This window comes from Passer domesticus, chromosome 8 (genome assembly GCF_036417665.1).
Source record: "Passer domesticus isolate bPasDom1 chromosome 8, bPasDom1.hap1, whole genome shotgun sequence".
NCBI lineage: Eukaryota > Metazoa > Chordata > Aves > Passeriformes > Passeridae > Passer > Passer domesticus.
Window position 1 is genome coordinate 5,926,249 of NC_087481.1, and position 26,838 is coordinate 5,953,086.

At 52.8% G+C, this 26,838-nt stretch overlaps 1 protein-coding gene and 1 long non-coding RNA gene across 2 annotated transcripts in view; both read right to left on the minus strand.

The window, feature by feature from the left end:
- LOC135306203 (zinc finger protein 850-like) overlaps positions 1–26,838 on the minus strand; it is a 375,138-nt gene that overhangs the window by 44,335 nt on the left and 303,965 nt on the right. The window contains 1 exon segment of the mRNA XM_064429797.1: positions 5,170–5,178. Coding sequence (XP_064285867.1) covers positions 5,170–5,178 — 9 coding nt within the window.
- On the minus strand, positions 25,864–26,747 carry LOC135305796 (uncharacterized). The gene is made up of 2 exons (XR_010366780.1): positions 26,291–26,747; positions 25,864–26,180 (listed from the first exon to the last, which is right to left on the minus strand). It is a non-coding gene; the product is annotated as an uncharacterized LOC135305796 (long non-coding RNA).

The following is a 26,838-nucleotide window of genomic DNA, read 5'->3' on the forward strand; positions in this document are numbered from 1 at the left end:
GAGGGGAGATGTTGTTGGCAGCTCCATCAGGACGCTCTGGGACGCTGCCCTGGGCTGTGCAGCACACTGGGGATGGATCAGCCCCTGCTCTGCTGCTCCTTCCCGTCTCCCCCAGGGCCCTTGCAGAGGCCCAGCCATGCTGTTTGCCCCCAGCCTGCCCACGGCCAGCCTGGGGCTGCTCACCCTAGGGCTTTTCTGTGCTGAGCATTGGCCTGGCCGTGTTCTTGAGAGAGCCTGGGCAAGGAGCCTGCAGCCCCCAGGGCCTGGCCTGAGGCGTCAGCGCTGCCCCAGCAGTGCCCATGGCCTGTCCCTGCTGCAGCCCCGGCACTGCCACCCCCAGGACTGTGCCCGGCCCCGAGAGCACTCAGGCCCTGCAGCAACACCAGGGCCACCAGGGCAGCGGGGCAGGGCCACGGCAGCAGCACTGGCAACACCAAGTGCTGCTGCTGCTGCTGCTGGGCACAGCTGCTGTGCCAGCACTGATCTGCCCCAGCTCTGCACACAGACATTGCTGCTGCAGCTCCAGAGAAGGCAACAAAAGGGCATCTCTGCAGAAAATTCTCCTGGTAGATCCTTTAGTTCCTTTAAAGCCACCGAGAGCACAGCCCCTCATTGACACAGTCAGTGGCCATAGGGGAAGTGGAGAGAAACAACATGAGAAATGGCACAAACAATGACATTTCTTTGTGGACAAGATTAAAAATCTAAACAAAGGGAAAAGAACTTCCAAAATGAATCCAACAAGAAGTATCAAAAATGACTTTTATTACAAATGATTTTCAGAAATTGGCCAGCAGTTTAATGATTCTGTAACCATCCATTCATCAGTCTCCTCACTGCAGCCTTGAGCTCCTGGTTCCTCAGGCTGTAGATGAGGGGGTTCAGGGCTGGAGGCACCACAGAATACAGAACTGACACTGCCAGATCCAGGGATGGGGAGGAGATGGAAGCAGGCTTCAGGTGGGCAAATATGCCAGTGCTGAGGAACAGGGTTACCACGGCCAGGTGAGGGAGGCAGGTGGAAAAGGCTTTGTGCCGGCCTTGCTCAGAGGGAATCCTCAGCACAGCCCTGAAGATCTGCACATAGGAGAAAACAATGAACACAAAACAGCCAGATACCAAACAAGCACTAACAGCAAGAAGCCCAAGTTCCCTGAGGTAGGATTTGGAGCAGGAGAGCTTGAGTATCTGAGGGATTTCACAGAAGAACTGGCCCAGGACATTGCCATGGCACAGGGGCAGGGAAAAGGTATTGGCCGTGTGCATGAGAGCATTGATAAAGGCACTGGCCCAGGCAGCTGCTGCCATGTGGGCACAAGCTCTGCTGCCCAGGAGGGTCCCGTAGTGCAGGGGTTTGCAGATGGACATGTAGCGGTCGTAGCACATAACGGTCAGAAGGGAAAACTCTGCTGAAATGAAAAAGACAAAAAAAAGTAGTTCAACTGCACATCCTGTGTAGGAGATGGTCGTGGTGTCCCAGAGGGAATTGTGCATGGCTTTGGGGACAGTGGTGCAGATGGAGCCCAGGTCGCTGAGGGCCAGGTTGAGCAGGAAGAAGAACATGGGCGTGTGCAGGTGGTGGCCGCAGGCTACGGCGCTGATGATGAGGCCATTGCCCAGGAGGGCAGCCAGGGAGATGCCCAGCAAGAGGCAGAAGTGCAGGAGCTGCAGCTGCCGCGTGTCTGCCAGTGCCAGCAGGAGGAAGTGGCTGATGGAGCTGCTGTTGGACATTTGCTGTGGCTGCACATGGGGACCTGTTCATGGAGAAAGGACAGTGACAAGTCAGGAGAGGCTGCTTTGAGCCAAACCTGGGCCATTTCCTGCAGACTGTTCCAGTGGTACTCGCTCACCCTTGTTCCTGCTCTGGGAAAACCTTCACCCAGGTCCCTGCCTGAGCTCCAGTTCTGCTGGCTGAGTGTGCCAGGAGCAGCCAGGCCTGTGCATGGGGGCTCTTGAGGAGCCATCCCTGCCCTGCTGCCCTGGGTTTGTGGCAATGGGGCAGAGGGACAAGGCTGGATATTCAGGATTTGTCAGAGGAATCACTCTTAATGGAGAAAGAATTGGTACCATCTGCACTCACACTTCTAAAGAATGTCAGGAGTTGTTTTTGGAATTGTTTTAGAACTTCATTGCTGGCTCTCTGAGGTCAGAAATCCCCAGCATTCCTTCTGCACTCAGAGTTTGCCACTGAGACATGAGAGAGGCAAAGGATTCCCTGTGGTAGATGGAAGGTGAGGAGATGGATGGGCTTGTTCCCAACTGCCCTGGCTTTGCACCTTTGGCTGCAATGAGAGCACAGTCACACTCCTGGGTCACCCCGGGATAAACCAGACCCTGCCCAGATCAGAGGGATCCCTGAATGTCTCACCCTCTCTCAAGGTCTCTGGGCAAGGTCTCAGCACCACCTTGTGCCAAGGACACTCACGGCTCCCTTGGCAAACCCAGCAGCATTTCCTCAGCTGTGGCAGCTCTGCCCTTCCCCATGGGACATTCAGGGAACTGCCAGAGGCTCTGGCACAGATCTGCACCCAGGAGGGCAGCTCAGAGCCTGGAAGGGCACAGCAAGGAGATCCCCGGCTGTGCCCATGATGGGATCTCAGGGAGGGGGCTCAGCTCATTCCCCTTTCCCATGGACTGCTTTGCCCACAGCCCCACAGGTCCCAGGGGAGCTTGGACACCCCATTCCCATGGACACCCCTGCCTGGCAGGAATGCCAAGGGCAGTGCCTGACTCAGCTGCTGCAAATGTCAGAGCCTCCCTGAGAGCAGCAGATAACAGTGACAATATCAGGGCAGTGCAGAAACAAGAGAAGATGTTGTGGTGCTGTGCCTGAGAGGGCAGGGCAGAGACAGCCGGGCACTCAGGACAGTGTTCCCGTGCCCAGCTGTGTCCGCACCTCCCACACACCAACAGTGCCCTCCTGCCCCAGCACTGCTCTCTTCAGCCCCCTCTCCTTCCCTCAGCATCTCCCTGGGCCTGGACATTCCCTCCTGAGAGGAGCCTTGTCCCTGCCAGCGCTCACAGAGCCCATCCCACCCTGTGTGCCCTGGCCCCGGCCCTACAGAAACCTGCCTGTGTGCAGGGCCCTGGCTGGGGCAGGCTCTGTGTGCAGGTGGGCAAGGGCAGCTCAGGAGAGCCCTGCTGGGCCCTGCAGAGGTGATGCTGCTGCTGTCCAGGGCTGAGGAGTGGCTGAGGGCCCTTTCAGAGGCTCCCAGCAGAGATTCTGACCAGCCAAAGTTACAGTTCCGGAGTCTCTGTAAATGATCAAACATTCCTTTGATGATCTTTTGTGTCCCTTTCACTTAAGAATGTTCTGGGACTCTGGGATTACAATTCCTATTCTGCTTCTCTCGTCCCCCTGTTCTCTGTAATCAAAAGAGGAAAAACCCCTTGCAACTGTGTTAGAACAGTAAAGTAAAAAACAGACATTTATTGGAAGCTTCCAGGTGTCTCACTGGGAGTGGGGCACACCTGGCCCCTGATTTCAACAATTATTAAGGTTGATTAATTACGGTATTTAACAGGAACATCCAATAGGACATTCAGTTAGCCCAGTTACACACCCCTGGCTCATGCCATTGGAGTAGGTCCAAGGGTTTCTTTGCCTTCACTTTTTGATATGACTGCTCACATTCTGGTCAAAATCCAAAACGTTCGTCTTGTAGGTCCTCTTCCTTGTAATAAGACTACAGAGTATTTCAGGAATATGTTTAGAAAGTCAGGCTACTGCTCTAAACTCTGAGAAAAAGGTTAGGAGACCTACCAGAGTTAATTAAGGATTATAGTTATATAAGCATATAATAGTTGTTTAATAGAGTTAATTAAGAGTTTAATAGAGTTAAGTAAGGATTATATTTTTAAAACTATATAATAGTAGTTTACAAGGCTACAAATATATGAAAAATGTATAAAAAGCAAAAACCTTTTTCACAACACCCCAATTTTCCCATCCTTCTCAAGGAAGGAAATTGAAAACACTCTCAGGAAAACTCCTGATCTTTCCAGCAATGCCAGGCTCACCTTCTTTGGGAAGTGTCCTCCGGAGCTGTGCCCAGGCTGGTGTGGAGCTGGGAGCAGCCCTGCCCCACCCAGCCCCTCTCAGCAGCAGCACCTGCCCTGCTCAGGGTGGCTCCTTCCCCCCACAGCTTCTCCCCAGTGCTGGGAGCAGCTCCCCGGGCCGGCTGAGAGCTGTCCCTGGCAGGCAGCAGAGTCCCTGCCCCAGCACAGCGCCCTGGGCTGCAGGAGCCTGCTCTGCAGGACAGCCCTGGGCACCCCTGGCTGCTCTGCACAAGAGATAATAGAGAATGTACTCACAGGGTCTGCAGGCATTGGGATGTTCCAGCTTTAGGAGATGGCTCCAGGAGCTGCAGCTGCATTCTCCTGCAGCCAGAGGTTCCTGTGCCAAGGGCTGGCAGTGATTCTGCTCCAGGCACTTCTCAGCACCTTCCCAGCCCTGACTGATTGAAGCTCTCTGTGCCTCTGGGCTGTGCCCGGGCTGGCTGCAGGCAGTGCCCCAGCCCTGCTGGGCTGGCAGAAGAGCTGCTCATCAAGAGAAATGTGCTTTTGAAGCTCTTCTTGCTTACCAGGAACTGCCTCTGTGCCAGGAGCCCAGCCCAGCTCAGCAGCACAGACACAGCACAAGGACTTTAATGACCCTCTGGGGCTTTGTGCTCAGGCCCTGAACATCAGTCCCTGAGAGGCAGCTGAAGAAACCTCTCCAGAACTCCAAGGCAGAATCCAACTCCAAACTTTCTTGGACTTTTAATGGGTCCCACTGAGGTACACGACTCAGAAAGTGTCCACAGATCCCAGCCATGGCAGAGAACTGGAGGCAGTGATGCCAGGTGGGGACAAAGAGAAGCCAAGTCTTGGTGGCCTGGGGCACAGCAGCAGGGTCTGTGCCACCAAGGGCTGGGAGGAGACACCTTGTCCTGAGGCCCTGGGGCCTCCTGGCACAGCCCCAGCCAGGCTGGGCACTGTCAGCCCCTTGTCCTGCCCTCAGCATCCCCCCTAGCCCACATCCCAGTGGCCTCCAGGATCTGCTGGAAGGAGTCCCTGGGGAGCCTTGCTCAGCAATGGCCCTGGGGGCTCCTGAATGCTCCCAGGGACTGCAGGTTTTTCAAAGGACTTTGGGTTTTGGTTTATCTTGACTTTCTGAGAAGTTTGTGCAATCATGGCCTCCAATTATCTGCTGTAATTAGTCCCTGGAGAGGCTTTGTCAGTAACAACACTCAGTTGGGCTCATTAATACTTCAAGGTACTTCAGTTATTTTAAGGTACTGGATGTTTCCCCTTTGATACAGACTCTGTGAGAGGTTTGTGCAATCATGGCCCCAATTATCTGCTTTAACAAGTCCCTTGAGATCTTTGTACTGACACTCAGTGGGGCTCATTAATTCTTTGCGGTACTCAAGGTTTTTAAAGTACTTTGGATTTTCCTTTTCACACCGAGTCTTTGAGAAGTTTTTGTGCCATCCTGGCTCCCAAGTCTCTCCTCCAAGGAGTCCATGAGGAGCCTGTGTTGGGATGGAACTCAGTGGGACCCATTCATGCCTTGACACACTTTGGGTGTTTCTTCTGACTTTGACTCCTGGACAGGTTTGTACAATCTCCTCTCAGGTCCTGAGGTTCCAGGGCTCAGCTCTAAATGCACCATGGGGCTTGTTAGCATCAAGCAAGTCCTGACAAACCATGGCTCTGCCTTGATTTACCTCCACTCTACTGCAGTTCATTAGGAGGGTTTCCTTTTTCAGTTATGGAGAAATATTTCAAAGAGCTTCTAGCAAGTATGTATTCCTATGTTAAAGGGTGTCTTTTATTGCTGTTCTTATTACACAAGAGGTGATTGCAGCATTCAGTGACTGATATTGATCCAGCAGGGACTCTCCTAAGGAGCTCTGGCCTGCTCAGAGAAGCTGTGCCATGAGGTCTGATGCAGCGTGGACAACCTTGCTCCACATTCCCCATGCCCATTTTGTCTCTCCTCACTCACCTGGGACCTGCTTTGCTAAGAGAACTGGCTGTACACAGCCAAAGAGGGGTCATCTTCTATTATATTTTGAACCAATCTAAAACTCCTGAGTTTCCCTGTTGAAAACAGAATCCTCCTCAAGTGTGTGCCAAGCCCAAGCTGCCACCAAGGAGGTTCCCCTTCCCTAAGGAAGAACCCTGCAAGGAATATTTTAGACACACAGGAAGTTCTGCAATAAACACAAATCCAGAGTTTGTTCAGGGCAGAGTTAGACCAACTCCTGAAGGACAGACCAGCTTTGAACTCCTTGCAGCTGAAAGCTCTGAGTTGGGAGGTGTGGGAGAGACCCAAGAGTGAGGGAAGGGAAATGCAGAGCACCCATCAAGTGCTTCTGTGCAGACAGGCTGTGGGGAAGGGCACTGCAGACCTGCCCTGGGCCAGCTGTGAGGGTGGATCATCATCCCAGTCTGCACTGGGCCATTACAAGACACTGTTGGATGGACACTGCACCGACCCCAGCGCGCCAGCCCCTTGCTCAGGGCTGGTGTCATTGCCCAGGGCCAGAGGGGATCCCTGGCTGGGGGCTTGTGCCATGGCCACCTGCCCTGTGCCGCGCTGGCCGCTCAGGCACCAGGAACCAGCAGCAAAGGGCACTGCCAGGGCCAAAGGCCAGCTCAGCCAGACAGAAAGGGGCAGTGCTGGCACTGTTTCCATGGCAGCCCTCACTGGGGGTGACACCTGGGTCACCTGTCCTGGCAGCTGCCATGGAAAGCTCTGGCAGGGACTGAGGGCACAGACACTGGCACTGAGACACTGCTGGGCCGCGTGCTGAGCACAGGGCTGAGCACGCAGAGATGGTTTTGTTCTTGCTGAGCTGCAACAGAGCCAAGGCCTGTCCTGCCCCTCCTCCAGCCACACTGGGCAGGGGCTGGGGCTGTGGGGAGCTTGGCAGGGGACACAGCCAGGACAGGTGACCCCAACTGACCCTGGGGATACCCCAGACCACAGGACATCATTCTCAGTGTATGAAGTGGGGGGAACAAGGAACATGGGGGGAATGTTGGAGTGAGGGTTTTTGCCTTCCCAGGTAACTCTTAGGCAACAAGGGGCCCTGTTTCACCAGTGGGTAGGGTCAGTACCAAAGACACAGACACCAACTTAAGGAATCCTGTAATTTATATAATGCACAGCTGCAAAGAATTACAAAAGGATAAGCTTAGCAAAGCACATATTCATTAGCAAAGAATTACAAAAGAAGCTCAGCAATCCATCCAGTCATTACTAACAAAGATTGCCTGCAGTGATTAAAGAAAGATCCATCACCAGTTACCCTCAGACTTTACCATCACCCAGATCCACACATCAGCTGGGGCAGACAAGGACTGCAGAGCCACTCCCAGACACTGGGAATTCCTGCAGGTGCCTCCACCTTTGCAGGCAAGGAGCCTCCAAGCCCACTGTGAAAGGACACAGCTTTTACACTGTCAAATAAACAAACTGACATCACTGCTAGTGTGAGAACATCTGGTTTCCTTCTCCTGTTTGGTTTCTCCCAAAGCCTGGCCAGGGCTCAAGGAGGAATCAAGGGAGTTGACTTTGATCCTTCAGCCCCAAACAAGGCCAGATGGGGCCTTGTCTGGTTTCTGAATACAGAAAGAGAAATCCATGTTTTATCAAGGAACATATCCACTGATCATGTTGTTAATAATGCTTTGTTAGGGAGTGGATACAAATATAACATTTGGTTGGAAGGTTCATCTAGAGATGAACTTTGTCTCAGGGCCTGTTCAGGCCTTGATCCCAGCCTGTTCAGGCCTTGCTACTTGGATGGGTCCAGAAAGCTACAATGAAGTAAAACCTTCATAACCATTCTTTCAATAGCACAGTTTAGATTTACATATTAGGCATAAAGGCATCTCCCCTTGTGCTTCAATTAAGTGCTGTTAAATTTCATTACTCAGAGCTATTCACGTTTCTTTTCAAACATGCCTAAAGAGTTGCTGTTATTCTGTTATTTATCAAATGCTCTCTTTTCTTGAGACTGTCTCTTTTAAGACAAGTCTCAATACTCCACCTCCCAGCACTAAGTGTCACAACATCTCTAACGTGGAATGTTAGAGTGCACACCAAGTGCACACACTGCAATGATGACAGACACTGCCACAAATGCATTTCACTGCAGCCTCCAATTTGGCAGCCCTGAAGTCAATCCCACCAAGAAGAATTTTCTTCTTTCTGCCACTCTTCTCCTGCTCTGTCTGTCAAGGTGATTGCTGACTGTTGGCCTTCAAACCCATCACTGACAGCAGTGCAACATTCCTGTCCCATGACAGCCCAGGCTCCTCCTTGGCCAGCAAGCAGATAATCCAAGGCCATGCGGTTCTGTGGAGTCCCCATTTGTGTTTGTTGGAGCCCATAGGATGTGCTACTGGACATTTAACAGCATTATCTGCTACTTCTAATAATCCATCCAGTCAACTCCACAGGACGGGGCAGCACACATGGAGCACAGGATGAACCAGAATCTTTTGCTTTTTGAAACCCAAGGCACTCCATGGGGGAAAAATGTTCTCTGGGCCCCAACTCTTCCTTGTGATTGTTGCTGAAGGACCCTAAATGGTGGCCCTGCAGCCAGGAGTGGGGTAACACTGACACTGACCAGCTCCAGCAGCCCAAGATCTACTGACATTGGGAGGGATGGTAAAGCACAGAAATCCTCTCACACTGTGGCCTCTGTAACTAGAACAGGCTTGGGTTTCTCCTGAAGGGAAATCTTAGTGAATCCTGTAAAACGGATCATTGTATTCCTGTGTTTTCTTGAACTGTCCCTTCACTGACAGTTACGAGTCAGAGCCCATGGACAGAGTTCTGGCCACCCCACACAGTGGGCCCTCCAAGGGAACCCCATTCCTCCCAACTTCAGCTGAGAACATACCCAGCAATTACTGACATGGAGTACTTTGGCTACCCTGATCTTGAAATTTTCAGAACTAATCATTAAATTTTGATGACTAATCCCGTGGTGAAACACGAGAGGTGTTTGTGGCAAACAAAGATTCTGGCTGACTATCAAGGTACAACTTACAGACATCAACAGTACTTTAGTGACACAGTTCTTCATTCTTTTTTCTCAATGTCATTCGAGTTAGGAACAATAATTCTGTTGTCCATGGAGCTGGAGCCTTTTTAATTCCAGAAGAATGCCTCCAAGGTCCTTTGCTGTTCAGCTTTAGCACGGTGTCTGTGGGTAACAAGGTTTGGTGGGGCCCTTTCCCCTTTGGCTGGAAGGGGGCCGGGTCCCAGTCCCTGAGGGCACCCAGGCTCCTGGACGGAATTTGTGTGCAAGTCCCTCAGTGTCACAGCAGCCTCCACATGGAGCCCTGTGGATCAGAGCATTTTCCAAAGGGGCCATTGGGGCAAACAGGGAGATTTGGTCTGGCAGGATGTGTAAAACAATCTCCTGTAATATCTATTTGTTCTCACACAGAACATTTGGCTGCAGGGACATATTCCCATTGTTCCTTTCCAGGTTTCAGGATTCAGTGTTGTCTTTCCTAGGAGCTGTTCCTTCAGCTGCCTCAGGAGGGCCTTTTGGCTTCTGGGCCCACACTCTGGCTCCATTGTTAGGACTGCTGGATCCAAACCCTTTATCTCCACAAATGGTAATGACTGGAGGTGGATCTCCATTTTTCACAATTGTGCTTAAAATTGCAACATTAATAATTGTGCTACCCTGTCATGGGGTTGACTAATCCAATCTTATTGACAATTGTTTAACAGAATTACTGTAATTTCTCCTTTATATTCTACGTCAATTCCTCCTTTCCTCCTGCCATGACATGAACACTTTTCAAGGCCAAGCTCCAAGCGAGCAGTTACCAAACCAAAGTGTCCTGGAGGAATCTGAATTCCTGTCTCAGTATTGATAGCTCTCATTTGCTTCTGATGTATCCTAATTAATTCCAAGGCATGAAGGTCCAGCCCTGCAGCCTTTGGGCTGGCCCTGCCAGGGGCCATCACACCCAGACAATCTCCCAGGCAGTCCAAGCCTCACTGCCCATGGTTGTAGTTGCAAATTGGGTGCAGCTGTGCACAGCCAGGGGTTTCTATTTCTTCAGTGGGCCATTGTTAAGGGTATGGAGCACATCTGGGAGATGGGTTCTCCATGGGGACAGGTTCCCATCTCCTCATTTGTTCAACTGCTCTTTTAACAACCCCTTCACCCGTTCAACAAATCCTGCAGCTTGAGGATAGTCTGGTACATGAAAAACCCTGCAGTCTTAATCACGGTATTTTTCACAGTAACAGACAAAGCACTCTGCATCACAGTATCAGCAAACCCTGTAACAACAGACAATTTTATCCCCTCCTCCTTTGTTCATTGTATACAATCTCACAAAGTTTACCTCTGACATTAGGGTCCTGGCCAATTCTTTTCTGTAGAGTGATTAATGTTACATCCCTGGGCAGCCAAAGCTACCAAATTAGTATTGTCAGCACTATTTCACATTATTACTATTTTATACGTAGATATAGATATTGATATAGAAATATAGATATAGCTAGATAGGTATAGACATACATATAAAATATATATATAAAAATATATATATTAAGGTCTTATTATACTATAAATATGTACATAGTTATTTATCATATTAATATTTCACTTGCACAAATGCATCGGAGCTCAAAATTAAAACCTTCTTCTGTTGCTCCATGTGGGAGCATTCCAACAATAACTGTTCCTTCTTGAGGTGCTGTTTCCAATGTACTGTTAACAAATTCATCTTTGTCTGCCCAAACCCACAAGTTTTTTTCCTTTTCTGTATGCAATTTTTGGATGCATTTTAAGACATCCAGGGGTTCCGCTTCTTTTAACCAACTGCCCCACTGCTCACACGGTGCTGCGACCTCAGCCCACTCCAGAGCCAGCCAACTCCAGGGAAGGGCTTCCCATCTGGGAATTTCTGATGGCACTGACTCCTCACATTTACATTTAACAAGAGACATTTTGTTGTGATCTGGCCAGACTCTACCAGTTTTGTTTTACCAGTGGGCAGGGTCAGCACCAAGACACAGACTCCAACTGAAGGAATCAGTGTCATTTACTGCAGCTCAAAGCAGCAAAGGATCACAAAAGGAGCAGCTCAGCAATGCACCCAACCATCACCACCAAAGATTGCCTGCAGTGATTAAGAAAGATCCAGCATCTGTTCCCCTCAGACTTCACCATCCCCCAGATCCACACAGCAGCTGGGGGAAGCTGTCCCAGCCAAGGGCTGCAGAGCCACTCCTGGACACTGGGAATTCCTGCAGCTGCCTCCAGCCACAGCTGAGGCTCCAACCCCGCTGGGAGAGGGCCCAGCTCTGACAGTGCTGAATGAACAAACTGACAGCACTTCTAGTGTGGGAACATCTGGTTTCATCCTCCTCTTGGGTCCCTCCCAAAGCCTGGCCAGGGCCCAAGGAGGAACCAAGGGAGCTGACTTTGATCCTTCAGCCCCAAACAAGGCCAGATGTCAGATTTCATGGCCCTGTCTGGCTTGCAAATACAAAAAGATCAATACCTGTGTCACTAATGAGTGGCTACATCTATCACAGTGCTAATGACCATGCATATTTCATCAGTGAGCAGATACAAAGATAACCTTTGGTTGGAAGGTTCATCCAGAGGCCACCTTTGCCTCAGGGCCTGCTGTTCAGGCCTCACTCAGGGCTGTTGTCCAGGCCTTGGCACTTCAGGGACGTGGTTTAGTGCTGGGCTTGGCACTGCTGGGTGAACAGCTGGGCTGGATGAGCTCAGAGGTCTTTTCCAACAGAAAGGATGCTGTGATTCCATTATTATATCCGCTGCATTCAGCTAGGTCTATTTGAGCAGCATTACTTTGCTCCAAAAGTTCCCTCTTGCTCAGCTCTTGTGGCCTATGGCTGCAGCTCCTTCAGCTCCTGGTGCTAAGCTGCTCATGCTGAACAAGACGACTCGGAGAGAAGAGCACAGTCCATCCAATTCCCCCGGGACACAGAGAGGGGAGGGTATGGAAACAGGAGCATTGTTTGGTGTGGCCTCCTCTCTGCCCTTCACGCCTTTCAGTGTTTTGAACCAGCCAAGAGCTTTCTCCAAGAGTGCATTGAAGCAGCTGTTCCTGTCCCAGGTCTGGCTCTCTCCAGTCTCTGACCTTGCCTGGCTTTGTCCCTCTTGCTGTGCCCTCTGTTCCCCCAGGGCTCAGTGGCTGCTGCCCAGGACTGTGGGACTGGCACAGATCCAGTGGTTGAGACCCTCCTTGCTGTGGCCTTGGAGCTGCCTGGGCACAGCAGCCTTTTCCATCTGGAAGCTCCCCATGGACAGGGAGTCCCCAGCTCTGTTCCTTGCACAACCTCCAGGAGCCCAGGGCTGCCATCTCAAGTCCCTGCTGGCACTGGGGGCTCCCAGGTGCCTCAGGCTGCTGTGACACCGCTGCACACGGCAGGGAAGAGTGGCAGGGGCTGTGCTGAAAGTCAGCTCCATCTGCTGCTGCTGCTGCTGCTGCTGCTGTGGGGTCATTTGTCTAGCCCTGCCCCAGAGTCAGGGATCAGATCCAGGCCCTGCTGCTGCTCCCTCGGGATCAGCCCCAGTTTGGGTGTTGCTGTCAGGGCCAGCAGGAGCGGTGGCTGGAGCAGCAGGTGCTGACAGTGCCCCAAGCCCCGGGGCTGGAGGGGTCCCTGGGCTGGGGCTGGGAGGGAGCTGCCCCTTGTTCTCCCTCTGCCCCAAGCAAAGCTGGGCCAGGCACAAGCGGGGCAGCACAGCCACCAGGGAGCCTGCGAGTCTCTTCCAGCCCTGGCTGCTCAGAGTTTGGGCCTTGGAGCCTCAGGTGGCCAAAGGCAGCTGCTCCTGGTCCCTCTATGTGCCCCTGTGTTCAGCAGTGATGCTCCATCAGTCTGTGCCCAGCAGTGGGGAAAAGCCTCAGCCCTGCAGGGCCAGGAGCTGCCGAGCTCTGCCTGAGCAGCTCAGCCAGCAGGAAGGGAGCTGCTCCACATGGGAACCAGGAGCAAAGGGCTGCAGCACCTCGTGCTGGGGCAGAGCCCGAATTCTGAGAGGGAATAACAGAGTTATTCATGTGCATTGGTGCATCAGCACTGCAGGTGCTGTGCCTGCAAACACAGGGTTCGAGATGTGCAAAAGAATTCTGCAGCTCTTGACTGGATCAGCATGTCAGCAGTGCTGAACTCCAGCTTAGTCCAAATGAAACACTTCACACCTCTGCTCATATCTGCTAGATTTTTTTCTTAAGGGTATCCAGAGTAAAGTAAACAGAGGAGGAGCCTACGTTTTCATTGTTTATCAGAAATGTTTCTCATTTTGCTATACATTCCTCTTTTATTACGAGTTCTCTGTTTAAAAAAAAGGAAAAAATAAAAATATGAAAGATAAAAACAAAAAACAAATGTGTAGTGAAAATCTTCTCTAACTTTGGATTAAGAGGTAACTGATCTTTTTAAAAAGAGAACTCAGTTACTTTGTAAAGGTTCTGATGGCATGGATCCCTATTACTGACCTCAGCATCCCTTTTTTAACAGATTCTGGGTTTTGTTTTCAATATTAAGTAATTTTAAATTGTGGTTGAATCAATAGGAAATTGAAAGATGGATTGTGTATGACTGTGTCTTGAGTGTAAAAATATTACACTTTAGAATTTGTACCTAAAGTGTTGGAAATTAAAGTTATAAATCCCAGTGGATTGTGTGACAGCAGCTTTTCCTGGAGGATGTGCAGCACTCCAAGGACTTCATCAGTGGAGTTGGGGGTACTTGGACCTTTGTCCTGTGCCACTCTGAGATGTCATGGAATGGAACTTCGCCTGCCACCAGCCCAGGTCACCTTCTGCCACCAAACTTCCTTGGACCTTGTGCCCCCAGACAGGCACAAAGTGTTTGTGCTGCTCCCCCTTTTACACAAACCCAGAGAGATTTTTCCAAGTCTCATGTCTGAGTTGGGCCAAATTCCTAGAGAAGCAGCAGCCCATCCCAATGAATATGGTGAGTTATGTGGATGGTTGTGAGCTCCACTTCCTGCCTAGAAATCCTGAAACTGCTTCTGAATGCTGCTCCTTCAGCTCTGGGACACCTTCTCACACAGAGCTGGGAAAAAAATCCCCTGGCCAACAGTTATAGAGTGAGTTATGCCAAAGTTAGAGCTCTGTGGGAAATCTCTATCCATCCCTATCCTATTAATATATCCATACGTGGGGGTGTGCATGGATTTGTCTTGTGTACAAAGGACGGAGCGTGCAAGAGACGTGGCTGCCACTTTCACTGTCCATGTTCATCCCATACCCATGGGTACAGAGACATTATGGAAACCCGGGCACACACAGAGCCTTCTGTCCATGGATACAGAGACATCCAAGAGCCCCTGGCACACACAGAGCCTTCTGTCCATGGATACAGAGACATCCAAGAGCCCCTGGCACACACAGACCCTTCTGTCCATGGATACAGAGACATCCAAGAGCCCCTGGCACACACAGACCCTTCTGTCCATGGATACAGAGACATCCAAGAGCCCCTGGCACACACAGACCCTTCTGTCTCTGGAGGACGGAGCGCTGTGCGTGGGGGCGGTTGGTGGGCAGTGAGTCCCGGACAGCAGGCCAGACCCGGCTCCAGCCCTGCCAGGCCCTGCCAAGGCTCAGTGCAAGATCCTCTGGAATGGGAAAGCCCTTCAGCCTTCTCCCTGCCCAGAGGGGCAGTGCTGGCCTGGCAGCACAGGTTGTTTTCCCCTCAGGCTGCAGGAGATGAGAACACAACACTTGCCAGCACTGAGTGCGAGGCACAGCTCCGGCTGCTCTCCATGAACCTCAGCTCTGGGAGCACTGTCTGCCCCAAGCTCCAGGGGCTGCAGTGGGAGCCCGGCTGGGCTCTGCCCTGGGGTCATCCTGCAGGGACAGCTGGAAACAGGGAGCATTCAGCTGCCACAAACAGCCAAGCCAGGGCTGCAGGGCAGCTGCTCCAGCCCGGACTGCGCTGCTGTGTGCTGTGCTCTGGGGCTGGGGTTCCCCACACAGGGGACTGGACTGGAGTGCCAGAGGAGACAGAGAAGCTTCAGCTTCAGCCTCACTGAGGTGGGTGCGTGGGATGGGAAGAGTGGGGAGGCTCAAGGGGATTCACAGAGCTCATCCTGCTGCAAGGACAAGGAAAAGGGAGTGGGAACTCAGCAGTGAGGAGAGCTGAGGGCTGGAGAGTGGCTCTGAATGACACTAAAATGCCACTGGACCTCTGAAACATTGCTGCTCCTCAGCCAGTGACAGCATGAGTCCCTAAACCTGGGGCTCAGCCCTCCTTGTGGTCAGGGGCAACAAGGAAGGCCAGCAATTGATGGAGACAGCAACGGGCTGGGAATTCACTGGGGAAAAAAGGGAGCAGTTGAGAAGTAAAAGGCAGATGGGGGAGAGAACTGTTCAGAGCAGGGCTGAGCTACATCTTGAGCAAGCTGAAAAATGTCATTTGGAGTCATCCCAGATTGATTTGATTTCAGAAGATATTGAACAAGTTTAATTTTTGGGAGGTGTCACTCTGCAAACTTGAGCTGTGTTGCCAAAATGCTCAAGCAAGTCTGTGCTGCAGGTGACACCACTTCTTCTTTGGCTGATTCCGGCTCGGTGCTGAGCTCCAGCAGAGCCCTGGCAGAGCCCAGAGCTGCCTCAGCATCCGCAGAGTCCGGCTGCAAGGAGAGAAAGCAGAAACTGCCCGTCAGCTGAAGGCTCCTGTCCCCTTGTCCCAGCTGCCCATGGTGCCCAGGCCATGCTGGCCGTGCCCAGAGCTGTGCCCAGAGCTGCCCATCAGTGCTGCCTTTGGGAGCAGGGCAGGAGGGCAGGACATGTGCCCAGCCTGCAGCCAGCCACGGCACATCCACCTGCTCAGCAGCTGCCCAGAGCAGGATGCTCCTGTGCTCGCTGCCATCTCCCAAAAGCTCTGAGCCCACCCTGCCAAGCAGACGGGGACCCACCTCATGCCATCCATGGCTGGAAAAAAAGCTGGTCCCAAATGATGTCCTCAGCCTGCTCCAAGGGCACGGCCCATCCACGCCGCAGCTGTTCCCAAGAACTTCCCGATCCAGACTGGACCAACCAGAATGCTTCCTCTAGAAAAACAAACAACAAATTGTTGAAAATAGATTACAGACAAAAAGGGAAAAAAAGAACAAAGGGAAAAATCATATCTCTGTGAGGGGATTGAGGAAGGCCCAAGCCCTGCATGCCAGGGAAAAACCCAGCCATGTGTGAGCAAAGCCCAGGCTTTCTCCCTTCCCCCTGCACTGCCCCCCACAATAACCGTGATCCCAAAGCAAACAAGGGCAGTGGAGCAGCCCAAGCCCTTCCTTGCCTGCACAGCAAAGCACCCCCGGCACAGGTTCTGGAGTCCCACCTCTGCTCCCACCACAGGGGTTTGTTTGTGTTGGGCTGGCTGCCCCAGCCCCAGCCCGGGGCACGGTGGGTGCTGGGGGCTGTTGGCAGGGTCAGGAGCCCACTCCCATTTCGTACCCACCCCAGCCCATGCCCCCAGCCCTGCCAAAAGCAGCTGGGCAGCTGACTGAAGAATTAGTTGCATCCATCCCAGCAATGAGTGGGGTGGGAACTTTTGGGTTGAGGCCAGGCTGTGCAATGCCCAAATCTGTGAGCATCCCCCTGCATGTGGACTCATCTGTAAATTTGCTGTGCAGCCAGGCTTTGAAGAAGGTGCCAGAATTGAAGTCCATCATCTTAAGCTTACCAGTGGCCAGGTCCAGGAAGAGGCTGTCATCCTTGATGTGATCCTCGCTGTCTCCTGCAGCAGCAGCCCCACCTGGTACAGCTTCTCTGGGGGCTCCTTCTCCTTCCCTGGGCTCCGACCAGGCTGTCAGGGTTCTGTCCAGGGCCCTAGCTGTCAGGGAACCAGTACAAGCAAAACCAGCTTGGATGGTGGCCACCAGTGCTGGGCAGAGCAGCTCAGCTCCAGCACAAGGGCTGTGTGCTCCCATCTGATGAGCCCTGGGCAGTGACACAGGCAGGACAAAAAAGTCTGGGGTTCCTTCGCTTCTGATGGCCAAGGCAGGTGTGGAGCTGTAACTTACCGGGGCCCTGCAGCACAGTGTGCCTGTGGCTCTCTCCCTTCTTCTAGGGCAGATGAATATCCTGCATCCAAGGATGACAGAACACCTCTTCTAATGAGGGTCTGTCCCAGTCCAGCATGGATAAACACCGCCTGATCAGATCTTGGCATTCTGGGCAGAGAAACCAGAAACCGCTGGTCAGTTGGAGAAGGCTCCTGTTGGCTTTGCCTAACCATTCCCTGCCCACTCCATGCTGGATGTGGTCAGAGCTGGGCCTAAACTTTCCCATCAGTTCCCTGTTTTGGAGGCGAGCAGGAGAGCAGGACATGTGTCACCTCCTCAGCAGCTGCCAGAGCGGGATGCTCGCGAGCCCGCTGCTGTCTCCCAGCACTGGTATTCCCCCCGTGCCCAGAGATGAGGATCCACCTGGAGAAAGCCGTTGTGGCAGCGAGAGCTGATGGTCCCAGCTGATGTTCTGGTCCCTCCTGAAAGGGTGCTCCCCGCAGACCATCTGGTGCAGCACGATACCCAGGGACCAGATGGTAGCTGGCTTGCCATAGTACCAGCCAAAATGGGTCCATTCCGGGGGGCTGTATGATGGTGTTCCTATGGAATACAGATGGAGTTCATCAGGGGGATGCTGCTACTCCCAGAGGCTGGCCCCAGCATCCCTGGGCATGCAGGGGCTGCCCCAGTGGTATGCAGGTTGACCCACTGCCCCTCTTTCCAACACATGGGGTTGGAAAAGAAGCCATCGGTGTGTTGGAAGAGGGCAGCAGAAGCCCTGGCAAGGCCCAACCAGGACAGAAACACACTTAGTGCTGAGGGAAAACCATGCCTTCATCCTCCCTGCCTGCATTGCCCCAAAAAACAAACCCAGAACAAACCAGGTGAGTGGAGGAGCCCAAGCCCTTCTCACCTGCACACCAAACTGGCTGGGGCACAGGTTCCTGGCCCCCCCATCTCTGCTACCATCACCTACGGGTGTTTTTGTTGGGCTGGCTGCCCCAGCCCCAATCCTGGGCAGAGTGGTGGGCAAAGGCTGCCAGCAGGACTGGAAGCTGGCTCCCCACCCAGCCCTGCTCAAACCCAACTCAGCTGAAATCTCAGGGCCATGAAGGGCAGCAAAAGGGAGAATCCCCGCTGCCACACCCAGCTTGGGCCCTGAGATGCTGGGCCATGAGATACCAGAACCAGGAGCACAGCCCTGTGTAGGCTCACCTGCAAAGCGAATGTAGGCTGTCTCTTGCAGGTAGGTGCCACAGCCGAAATCAATCAGTTTGGCTTGCCCGGTGGCCAGGTCAACGAGGATGTTCGCTGGCTTGATATCCCTGTGCAGGACCCCGCAGCTGGTGCAGTGCCGCACGGCCTCCAGCACCTGCCGGAACAGCTGCCGCGCCACCCCCTCGGACAGGAATCCCCGTGCCCGAATGAAATGGTGCAGGTCCTGACAGTGCTCCGGCCGCTCCAGCACCATGAAGATGTCGTTGGGGAACTCAACCCACTCCAGCAGTTGGACCACGCCGGAGAAGCCACTGGACACCTTGTCCAGCAGCACAATCTCCAGGGGAGCGCTGGTGCCGTTGGGCTGCGGGAGGAGCACGATGCCGTCAGTGGGGCTGATGCCGTGCCGGGGGTCAGGAAGCCCTCAGCCAGCCCGGGATGCTCTGCACCCTGCTCTGACCCCATGCCCGCTCTCCCTCGAGGCGTCCTGGCAGCCCCTACCCTGCCGGGCCTCAGCCCATCCCTGCCCAGCACAGCACCTCGCTCACTCACCAGCTCACCCCAGTGATGGACGCAGTACCGTGGCACCCTTTTGATGGCCACCTGCAAGCCAAGTGCAGAACAGGGCTCAGCTCGCTGTCCAGTGCCATCCTCCTCCCGCCTCCTGCCCCCTGCTCCTCCTCCTCCACCCCCTCCTCCTGCGCCCGCCGCCGGCCCCGCCGCTCACCGGGGCGCCGTCCGAGAGCCGCGTTGCTGCGAAGACGCTGCCAAATCCGCCCCGGCCCAGCAGCGAGCCCAGCCGGTACCGCTCCTTCAGGCGCTGCTGCGCCTTCCCTGCGGGCGGGACGCGGCTGTCAGCGCTCGGCCCGGGGCCAGCAACGGCCCCCGAGCGCACCTCACCCGCCCCAGCCCGGCCATCCCCCGGCGTTCGCTCTCTGGAACAAGAGAGCGGCGGCTCGGGGCCGGGGGCCGCACTGCCGAGCGGCGGAGCTCGGGCCGGGCAAGCCGCAGCGGAGGCGGCGGGAGCGGCGGGGCCGCGTGTGTCCTCCGCGGGCCCCGGGAGGAGCCGGGGCCGGGGCCGGGGCCGGGGCCGGGGCCGGGGCCGGGGCCGGGGCCGGGGTCGGGCTCGGGCTCGGGCCAGGCGGAGCCAAAAGCCGGCAATACCACCCCAGCCCCAGGCACTGATCCCCGCCCAGCAGCGCCACCGCCAGCACGGCCAGAGCTGGGCTGAGGCCAGGAGGCGGCGGGACGGCCGGGGGCGGGCACGGGGCAGCCCCGCCCGGGGCCGGGGGCGGGCCGGGGGCATGGCCCGGCCCGGCACGGGGAGAGGGAGGCGGGGAGAGGAGGGGAGACCGGGAAAGGGAGAGCGGGAGAGGTACGGGACAGCGGGAGAGGGAGAGGAGAAGGGAATCTGAAGTTTCTTGTCTCGCTGTCGCTGCTGCTGCCGCTGCCGCTGCTTCCGCTGCTGCTGCCGCTGCTGCTGCTGCCGCTGCCGCTGCTGCAACTGAAGCTCCGGGGCCGTTTGTCCCCGTGTCCGTTTGTCCGTTGCCCGCTCGCGCCCGCCCCGAGCCCCACGTTCCCCGAGGGCAGCCCCTGAGCCTGTCCAAACACGGGAACTTTGCCGAGTTCAGCCAAGAGCCAGAGTCTGGACTCCTGCACAGTGGCTCAGGATTCCCCTCGGTCCCTGCTGTGCATTGTCCCTGCTGAGGGTCAAACACTCTCAGAGCGCAATCCCTGAATGCAGAATTTGTACCTGACCCAAGCACTGCACTTACCTCTCCAACATTGCTTTCCAAGAAAAACAGGGGAAGCCAAACTGTGTGTAGGTCATGGTATCTTAAAATGTCTAAAACTTGCCAACTCATGGATCTTAGAGGTGAGATCTGGTTGGAATTAATGGGATGGACAACTAGTGCAAGATGGAAAAGGGGAGCATAAAAATAAATCGAGAAAAACGTCTTGAATTGTTTCAATTTTCATTTAATTTCTTAAAAGCACTTTCAGTTTTTCCAGAAACTTCTCCTCAGTCCTGTATGCTTTTTCCAAGAACCTTTCCTGAAGAATGAGGTGCAGCTTCTATCACAAGATGTGCCACCAACTGCAGCTTCTCTTGGCTTTCCACACTGTGTGTGCAGCACACTTGCAGCAAAGCAGGACAAATATTTGAAGAATTTGGCAGCTTGTTCTTTTTATTTCCTTGTGGGCTGGGCAGTTGTGCCATTGGTAAGGTTTTCATTGTTACTGTTCTACCCTAAGAAAACATGACAGGCTACCAAGAACTCCTGGGGAATGCAAGCCTGACTGAATGCAGAGAAACAATCTGCAGAGCCTGAAGCCAGAAGTGGAGAGCTGTGTGATCATCATTCCAACACCCCCAAGGACATCTTGAAAGTGATCTAGAAGATGAAAATGGGCTGACAGAGGGAGTTTGTTTCTGTGCTCACTTCAGAGTCTTCTACATCTGAAATCAATTCTAAAATCTCCATCTAAATCAAGAGTACAATCATTTCATGAAAAGCACCAGAAAAAACTGTACCTCTCAGGAGATGACTGAAAGAATCTGTAAAGGAAAAATGCAGGAGAAATGCATTTCTCAGCACTGCAGTATTTGCCTGCCTGAAACCCTCCTCCATTTCCGCCCCATCCCTGGATCTGTTTGTGTCAGTTCTGTATTTGCTGGTGCCTCCAGCCCTGAATCCCCTGATCTACAGCCTGAGGAACCAGGAGCTCAAGGCTGCAGTGTGGAGACTGATGACTGGACATCTTAGGAAGCATTAAACTGATTGCCAATTTCTGCAAATCACTTGTAATAAAATTAATTTTTGATAGTTCTGTTGGTTTGGTTCTTTGATTTCCCTGTCTTTTTTTTTTTTTTAAATATTCTCCCTAAAGCTAGATGATTGTTTCTGCCATTTCTGACTTTGTTTCTCTCCACATTCACCGTGGCCACAGACTGTGACAATGAGGAGCTGTGCACTCGGTGGCTTTAGATGAATTAAGAATTTCCCAGCAGAGTTTTCTTCAGGGATGCCCTTTTGTTGCCTTCTCTGGAGCTGCAGCAGCAATGTCTGTGTGCAGAGCTGGGGGCAGATCAGTGCTGGCACAGCAGCTGTGCCCAGCAGCAGCAGCAGCACTTGGTGTTGCCAGTGCTGCTGCCGTGGCCCTGCCCCGCTGCCCTGGTGGCCCTGGTGTTGCTGCAGGGCCTGAGTGCTCTCGGGGCCGGGCACAGTCCTGGGGGTGGCAGTGCCAGGGCTGCAGCAGGGACAGGCCATGGGCACTGCTGGGGCAGCGCTGACGCCTCAGGCCAGGCCCTGGGGGCTCCAGGCTCCTTACCCAGGCTCTCTCAAGAACACGGCCAGGCCAATGCCCAGCACAGAAAAGCCCCAAGGTGAGCAGCCCCAGGCTGGCCGTGGGCAGGCTGGGGGCAAACAGCATGGCTGGGGCTCTGCAAGGGCCCTGGGGGAGACGGGAAGGAGCAGCAGAGCAGGTGCTGATCCCTCAAGTCCTTTTCTGCCTGGCTGCTCTCCAGCCACTCTGTCACCAGCCTGTAGTGCTGCAGGGGATGTTGTGGCCAAAGTGCAGGGCCCGGCACTTGGACTTGTTTAACCTCACCTTGTTGGATTTGGGCCCTGGATCCAGCCTGCCCAGGGCCCTGTGCAGAGCCCTCCTCTCCTCCAGCACATCCACACTCACACCCAGCTTGGTGTTATCTGCAAATTTGCTGATGCTGGACTCAATCCCCTCAGCCAGACCAACAATGCAGATACTGAAATCCACGCTGGCTGGCTCTGATGCCTCGGCCATCCTGTGGGTGCCCTGTGATGGCACTCAGGGTGATCTGCTCCATAACCTTGCCAGGCACCCAAATCAGGCTGACAGGCCTGGAGCTCCCCAGATCCTCCTTCCAGCTCTTCTTGGGGATGGGCTCACATTGGCACCTCCACTCCTCTGGGACCTCCCTGCTGATCCAGGACTGATGGTAAATGATGGAGAGCAACTTGGGGAGATCATCCACCAGCTCTCTCATCCCCCTACGATGGAACCCATCTGCTCCCAGAGACACCTGTGAGCACCTGCGTGGCTCAGCAGCTCCCCAGCTGCTTCCTCCTGGATTCCAGGGGCTGTTCTGCTCCCTGTGCCCATCTACCAGCTCAGGAGAACACTTGTCCTGAGGATGGCCTGTCTTATTGTTGAAAACTGAGGCAAAGAAGGGGTGAAGTACCTCACCCTTTTCCTCATCTTTTTTAACCATATCCCCCACAATAAGAAATACAGATTGTCCTTAGCTCTCTTTTTTCCATTAATGTACTTATAAAAACATTTTTATTATCCTTCACAGAAGTATCCAAGTTAAGTCGTAACTGAGCTTTCACCTCTCTAATTTTCTATCTGCAGAACCTAACAACACCCTTAAAAATTTCTTGATTTACCTGCCTCTATGTCCAAAGGTGATGCACCCTCTTTTTAACCCCTAAATTCATGCAAAAGCTCCATGCCCAGCCAAGCCAGTCATTTCTTCCTCTGGGTCATCTTTCTGCAAAAAGGAACAGCCTACTCTTGCTCCATCAAGGTTTCTTTACTGAAGTGTGTCCATCCTTCCTGGAACCCTTTGTTTTTAAGGGCTGTTTCCCTTAAAAGAATCAGTACATGATTTAGTACTCCCCAAATCTGCATCCTCAATAGGCCAAAGTCTGCCCTTAAAAGTCCAGTGTAGAAGATTTATTGATGCCCCTCCTCCTTTCATGGAATATTTTAAAACTCAATATTTTCACGGTCACTGTGCCCCAAACAGCCTCTGACCAGCACTTCTCCCACCAGCCCTCCTCTGTTCATGAACAGCAGGAGACAGAGCTTTCCTTGGGAGTGGGAATTGCAGGAAACCTCCCCAAAGTGCAGCTTGGAAGGTTCAGGCTGGAGCTGAGGAGAAAGCAAAGTCCCTGCCAGGGTGGAATTGTGGTGCTCGAGGTGTGGCAGCGTGAGGCTGGGCCATGGCCGGCTCTGTGTGCCAGGAGCCGGCAGCGCTGGGTGCAGGGAGCCCAGGGAGGGCACAGAAACGCTGGGTGAGAAATGCTGGGGCACAGCGAGAGGGGCGAGTGCAGCCGGCCAGGGCACAGGAGCAGCACGCACAGGGGGCACAGCCTGCAGGACAGATGGCCGAGGGCTGGGCAGGGCTGGCAGGGCCACAGGCACCCAGTCCTTTGTGCCCTGGGCTCGGGCAGCGCCTCTGGAGGCCCCACAGCAGGAACTTTCCTGGCAGGGGCTGCACTTTGGCTCTCCCTCGGCCTCCCTGGCCAGGCTGGCAGGGGCTGCAGGTTGATGGCATTTGTCCTTGCTGCCCCTCACATCCCCCTGCCCCACAGAGAGCCCCGAGCCACCCGTGAGGGACAGGCCCTGCTGGCCCAGGCTGGGCTCAGGCCTTGGCCTTTCTGCTTCCCCCAGCCAGCCCAGGCCTTGCTCAGCATTGCAGTTCCCTGCCCAGAGCCTTGGGCTCCCTGCACTCCTGGCCTCAAGGATCTGCTCTCAGCAGTCCCTGGGGAGCCATTGGCACTCCCTGCCCTCACTGGGGCCCAGCCATGCTCCAAGGCACTTGGAGTTTTGCTGCTGACTCCTTGAGCAGCTTCTTCATCCTTCTCTCAGTGCCTGAGGCTCCTGGACCCAGCCCCAAATCCACCGTAGGGCTGATTAAAATACAGAAAGCCCTCAGGAGCTCTTTCTCTCCCTTCAATTTTCCTCCAAGCCTCCAGGGCTTGTGAAGCAGCTTGGAGTCAGTCTGGAATTCTGTTAAGGAGGGAGATTTCAAAGTGCACCGACAGCATGATGTTTGGTTTTAATCACGTGTGTGGGGTTTTATTTTTCAGTTCAGAAAAGAGGTGAAAGAACGATTCCCCAGGTGATCTTGATGCTGAATGTCTCCCTAGGAGATCTGGGCATGGAGAGGAACAAGCCCCTTCCAGGCTGACCAATTTTGGACAACCTGCTCCTCACCCCAGCCTCACCATGTCTGACATGGCCCACCTGGGACTGACATCCCAAAACATAAAAAAGTATGCATTTTTAAAATAAATAAGATTGATTAATTTATAAAATTATAATTATAGTTTTAAAATTTATATTAGTATTACTGTATATTTCTATTACCTTTGATATTTATGTGAAAAATTGAATACATTTTTAGCAATCAAAAAATTATTTGTCATTGGTTTTAAATAAAACAATTCCTTTCATTGAATCATTGACCACTATTGGCCATTTATTTCTCCTTCTTAATGCTAATTAGTGCTATTTTTAGATCTTTTGACATATTTTTTTATTATTTTCACGCACAGGGTAAAAGGGGCCACTCTGGGGTCCCTGGAGACATTTCTGGGGCACATTTGGGGCAGTTTAGGGTCTGGGCAGTGTGATAAACAAGTCCACTGAATTTAAGGATCAAATAATTATCTTTATTATTTTTGCAAGCAAGAATAAGCAAGGACAGCGCTGGGCGGCCCGGAGTCTCCGCTCCACTTTGGCTCACAAAATTCCTATCCCCTGAGTCCACCTTTTATTGCCTTCTTCTCCGGGTTTAGGGATGACGTGATCTGTCTTCTGCGCTTGCTCATTCAGTTGCTAGGGGGTCTTTTTCTGCCTTCTGGTGGTCGTGGGATGAAGGCTTAGTCCCCCTTAGTCTTCCTCTTTGTAAACGCTGAGTGAACTTATGCCTTATAAGGCATATCTATACAGAACACTATACACTTTTCTGCAAGCTAAGCAATTCTAATGAGTTTAAGGATTGTTATTACAGCTGCTTCTCATTACTTTCCTTTCACAAGGCATAACTTTACAATGGAATTCCCAAAGCACTATAGTAAACCAGCAACCATATGTATCTGCACAAGAAGTTTTTTTGGCTATTTAACTATTCTTTTATATTGTATAGTTATTTAGCTATTGATTTAATTAATGAACAAATGTATTACTACTTATTACAAATCCCCCATTTCTTTTTTTACCAATTTTGTTCATTAAATCTTTCTAGGTCTTTCCTAGCAAGCATTAAATGAGCTGCCGCATCAGTTAAGCTATGTGCACTAATTATAGGTGCTAACTTCCTTAGTATCTTCATCATATTCCAATTCATAATGAATAGAACTGCTGACAAAATAAAACCAAGCAGTCAATATCAACAGAACAAAAATGGGATGGCATACACTGTTTAGGACCCCTGTGGCATTAGGAGACAAACCGAAAATGGTATCCCACTGGATGTCACTCTGCAAATGCCAGTGGCTCAGCTGAGAGCTCTGGGAGTGACTGACACTGCACTGAGAGGGGCCACAGTCCTGCAAGGGGCTTTCACCAGGAGCAAACAGCAGCCTGGAGGGTGGGCAATGCTGGATCTGTACCACTGCGTGCTCATCCTTCACCTGAATGTGGAGCTGCCCCCAAAGTTGCCATGGATCACTTTTTCTTTTTCTCCTCTTGGGTATATTTTGGAGCAGCTGTTCTATGTGGCTTTTGATGGTGATCCTGTGGGAAGCAGCCATTTTCCTGCTGTGCTATCCTCACAACTAATACTAACTCTTCATTTCCTTTGGTTTTATTTGGTGTTTTTTATCTATTTGTTTGATTGGTTTGCTGCTGGGTGTGTTTGTTTGATTGATTGATTGGGTTTTTGTCTGATTTTGTTTGAGTTTTTTGTTTGCTTTTTCATAAAAGACTGGTGAAGTTGCCAAAGCCAAACTCAAGATAATGTAAACCAGGATCAGCTTTCCAGAAATTCCTTCTGGTAGGGTTTATCTGCATCCCCCAGGGTCAGGATCACCAGTATATTTTCAGGTTTTGCTCTGCATATCAGCCTGCCCAGACTCCGCTTGGTCTTTCACAAATGGAGAAGACAATGGACATTGTGCCAAGCTTCCTTTCAAACAGAAAAACCTGGGTCAGCATGACAGAAAAGAAGAAAAATAAATCACCAGTTAGAACAGAACCAGTGTCCCACCATCTTCCTCTCCAATGTTATTAATTTTGTACATTTAGAGGCAAACCTGGGTCTAAAGCTTGCATCTCTCAGTTCCTGATGCTATTTGCTACCCTGCAGCCTTGACTGGCCCTGATGTGACTGACTGCTGGGCAAGTGGGGCTGGGGATGCTCAGCCTGGAGAGAGGAGACACTGGGAGGCCTCCCTGTGGCTCTGCAGGACTGGAAGGGTCCCGCAGGAAAGAAGGGGACGGAGTGTTCAGCAGGGCCTGTGCTGACAGGACAAGGGGGGATGGCTTTCAACTGCAGCAGGTTGATTGAAGCTGCATCTAAGGAAGCTGCTCTTTTCCACTGGGGGTGGTGGGGCACTGGCCCAGGCTGTGCATAGAGGCTGTGCATGCCCCATCCTTGGCAACAGGGCCCTGAGCAGCCTGCTCTGGGGGAAGACTGCTCAGCTGGGAACAAGATGTTGTTCTTCAGGCTCCCTTGCAAGCCCAACCGTGCAGGGACTCCATCATTCCATGGTCTCCACTGTCCACTTCAGATGGAGCCTGGGAACTGTGATGTCACAGCCCACGCTCCAGCTGGAACGTCCAGCGCCCAGCAAAGGGCACA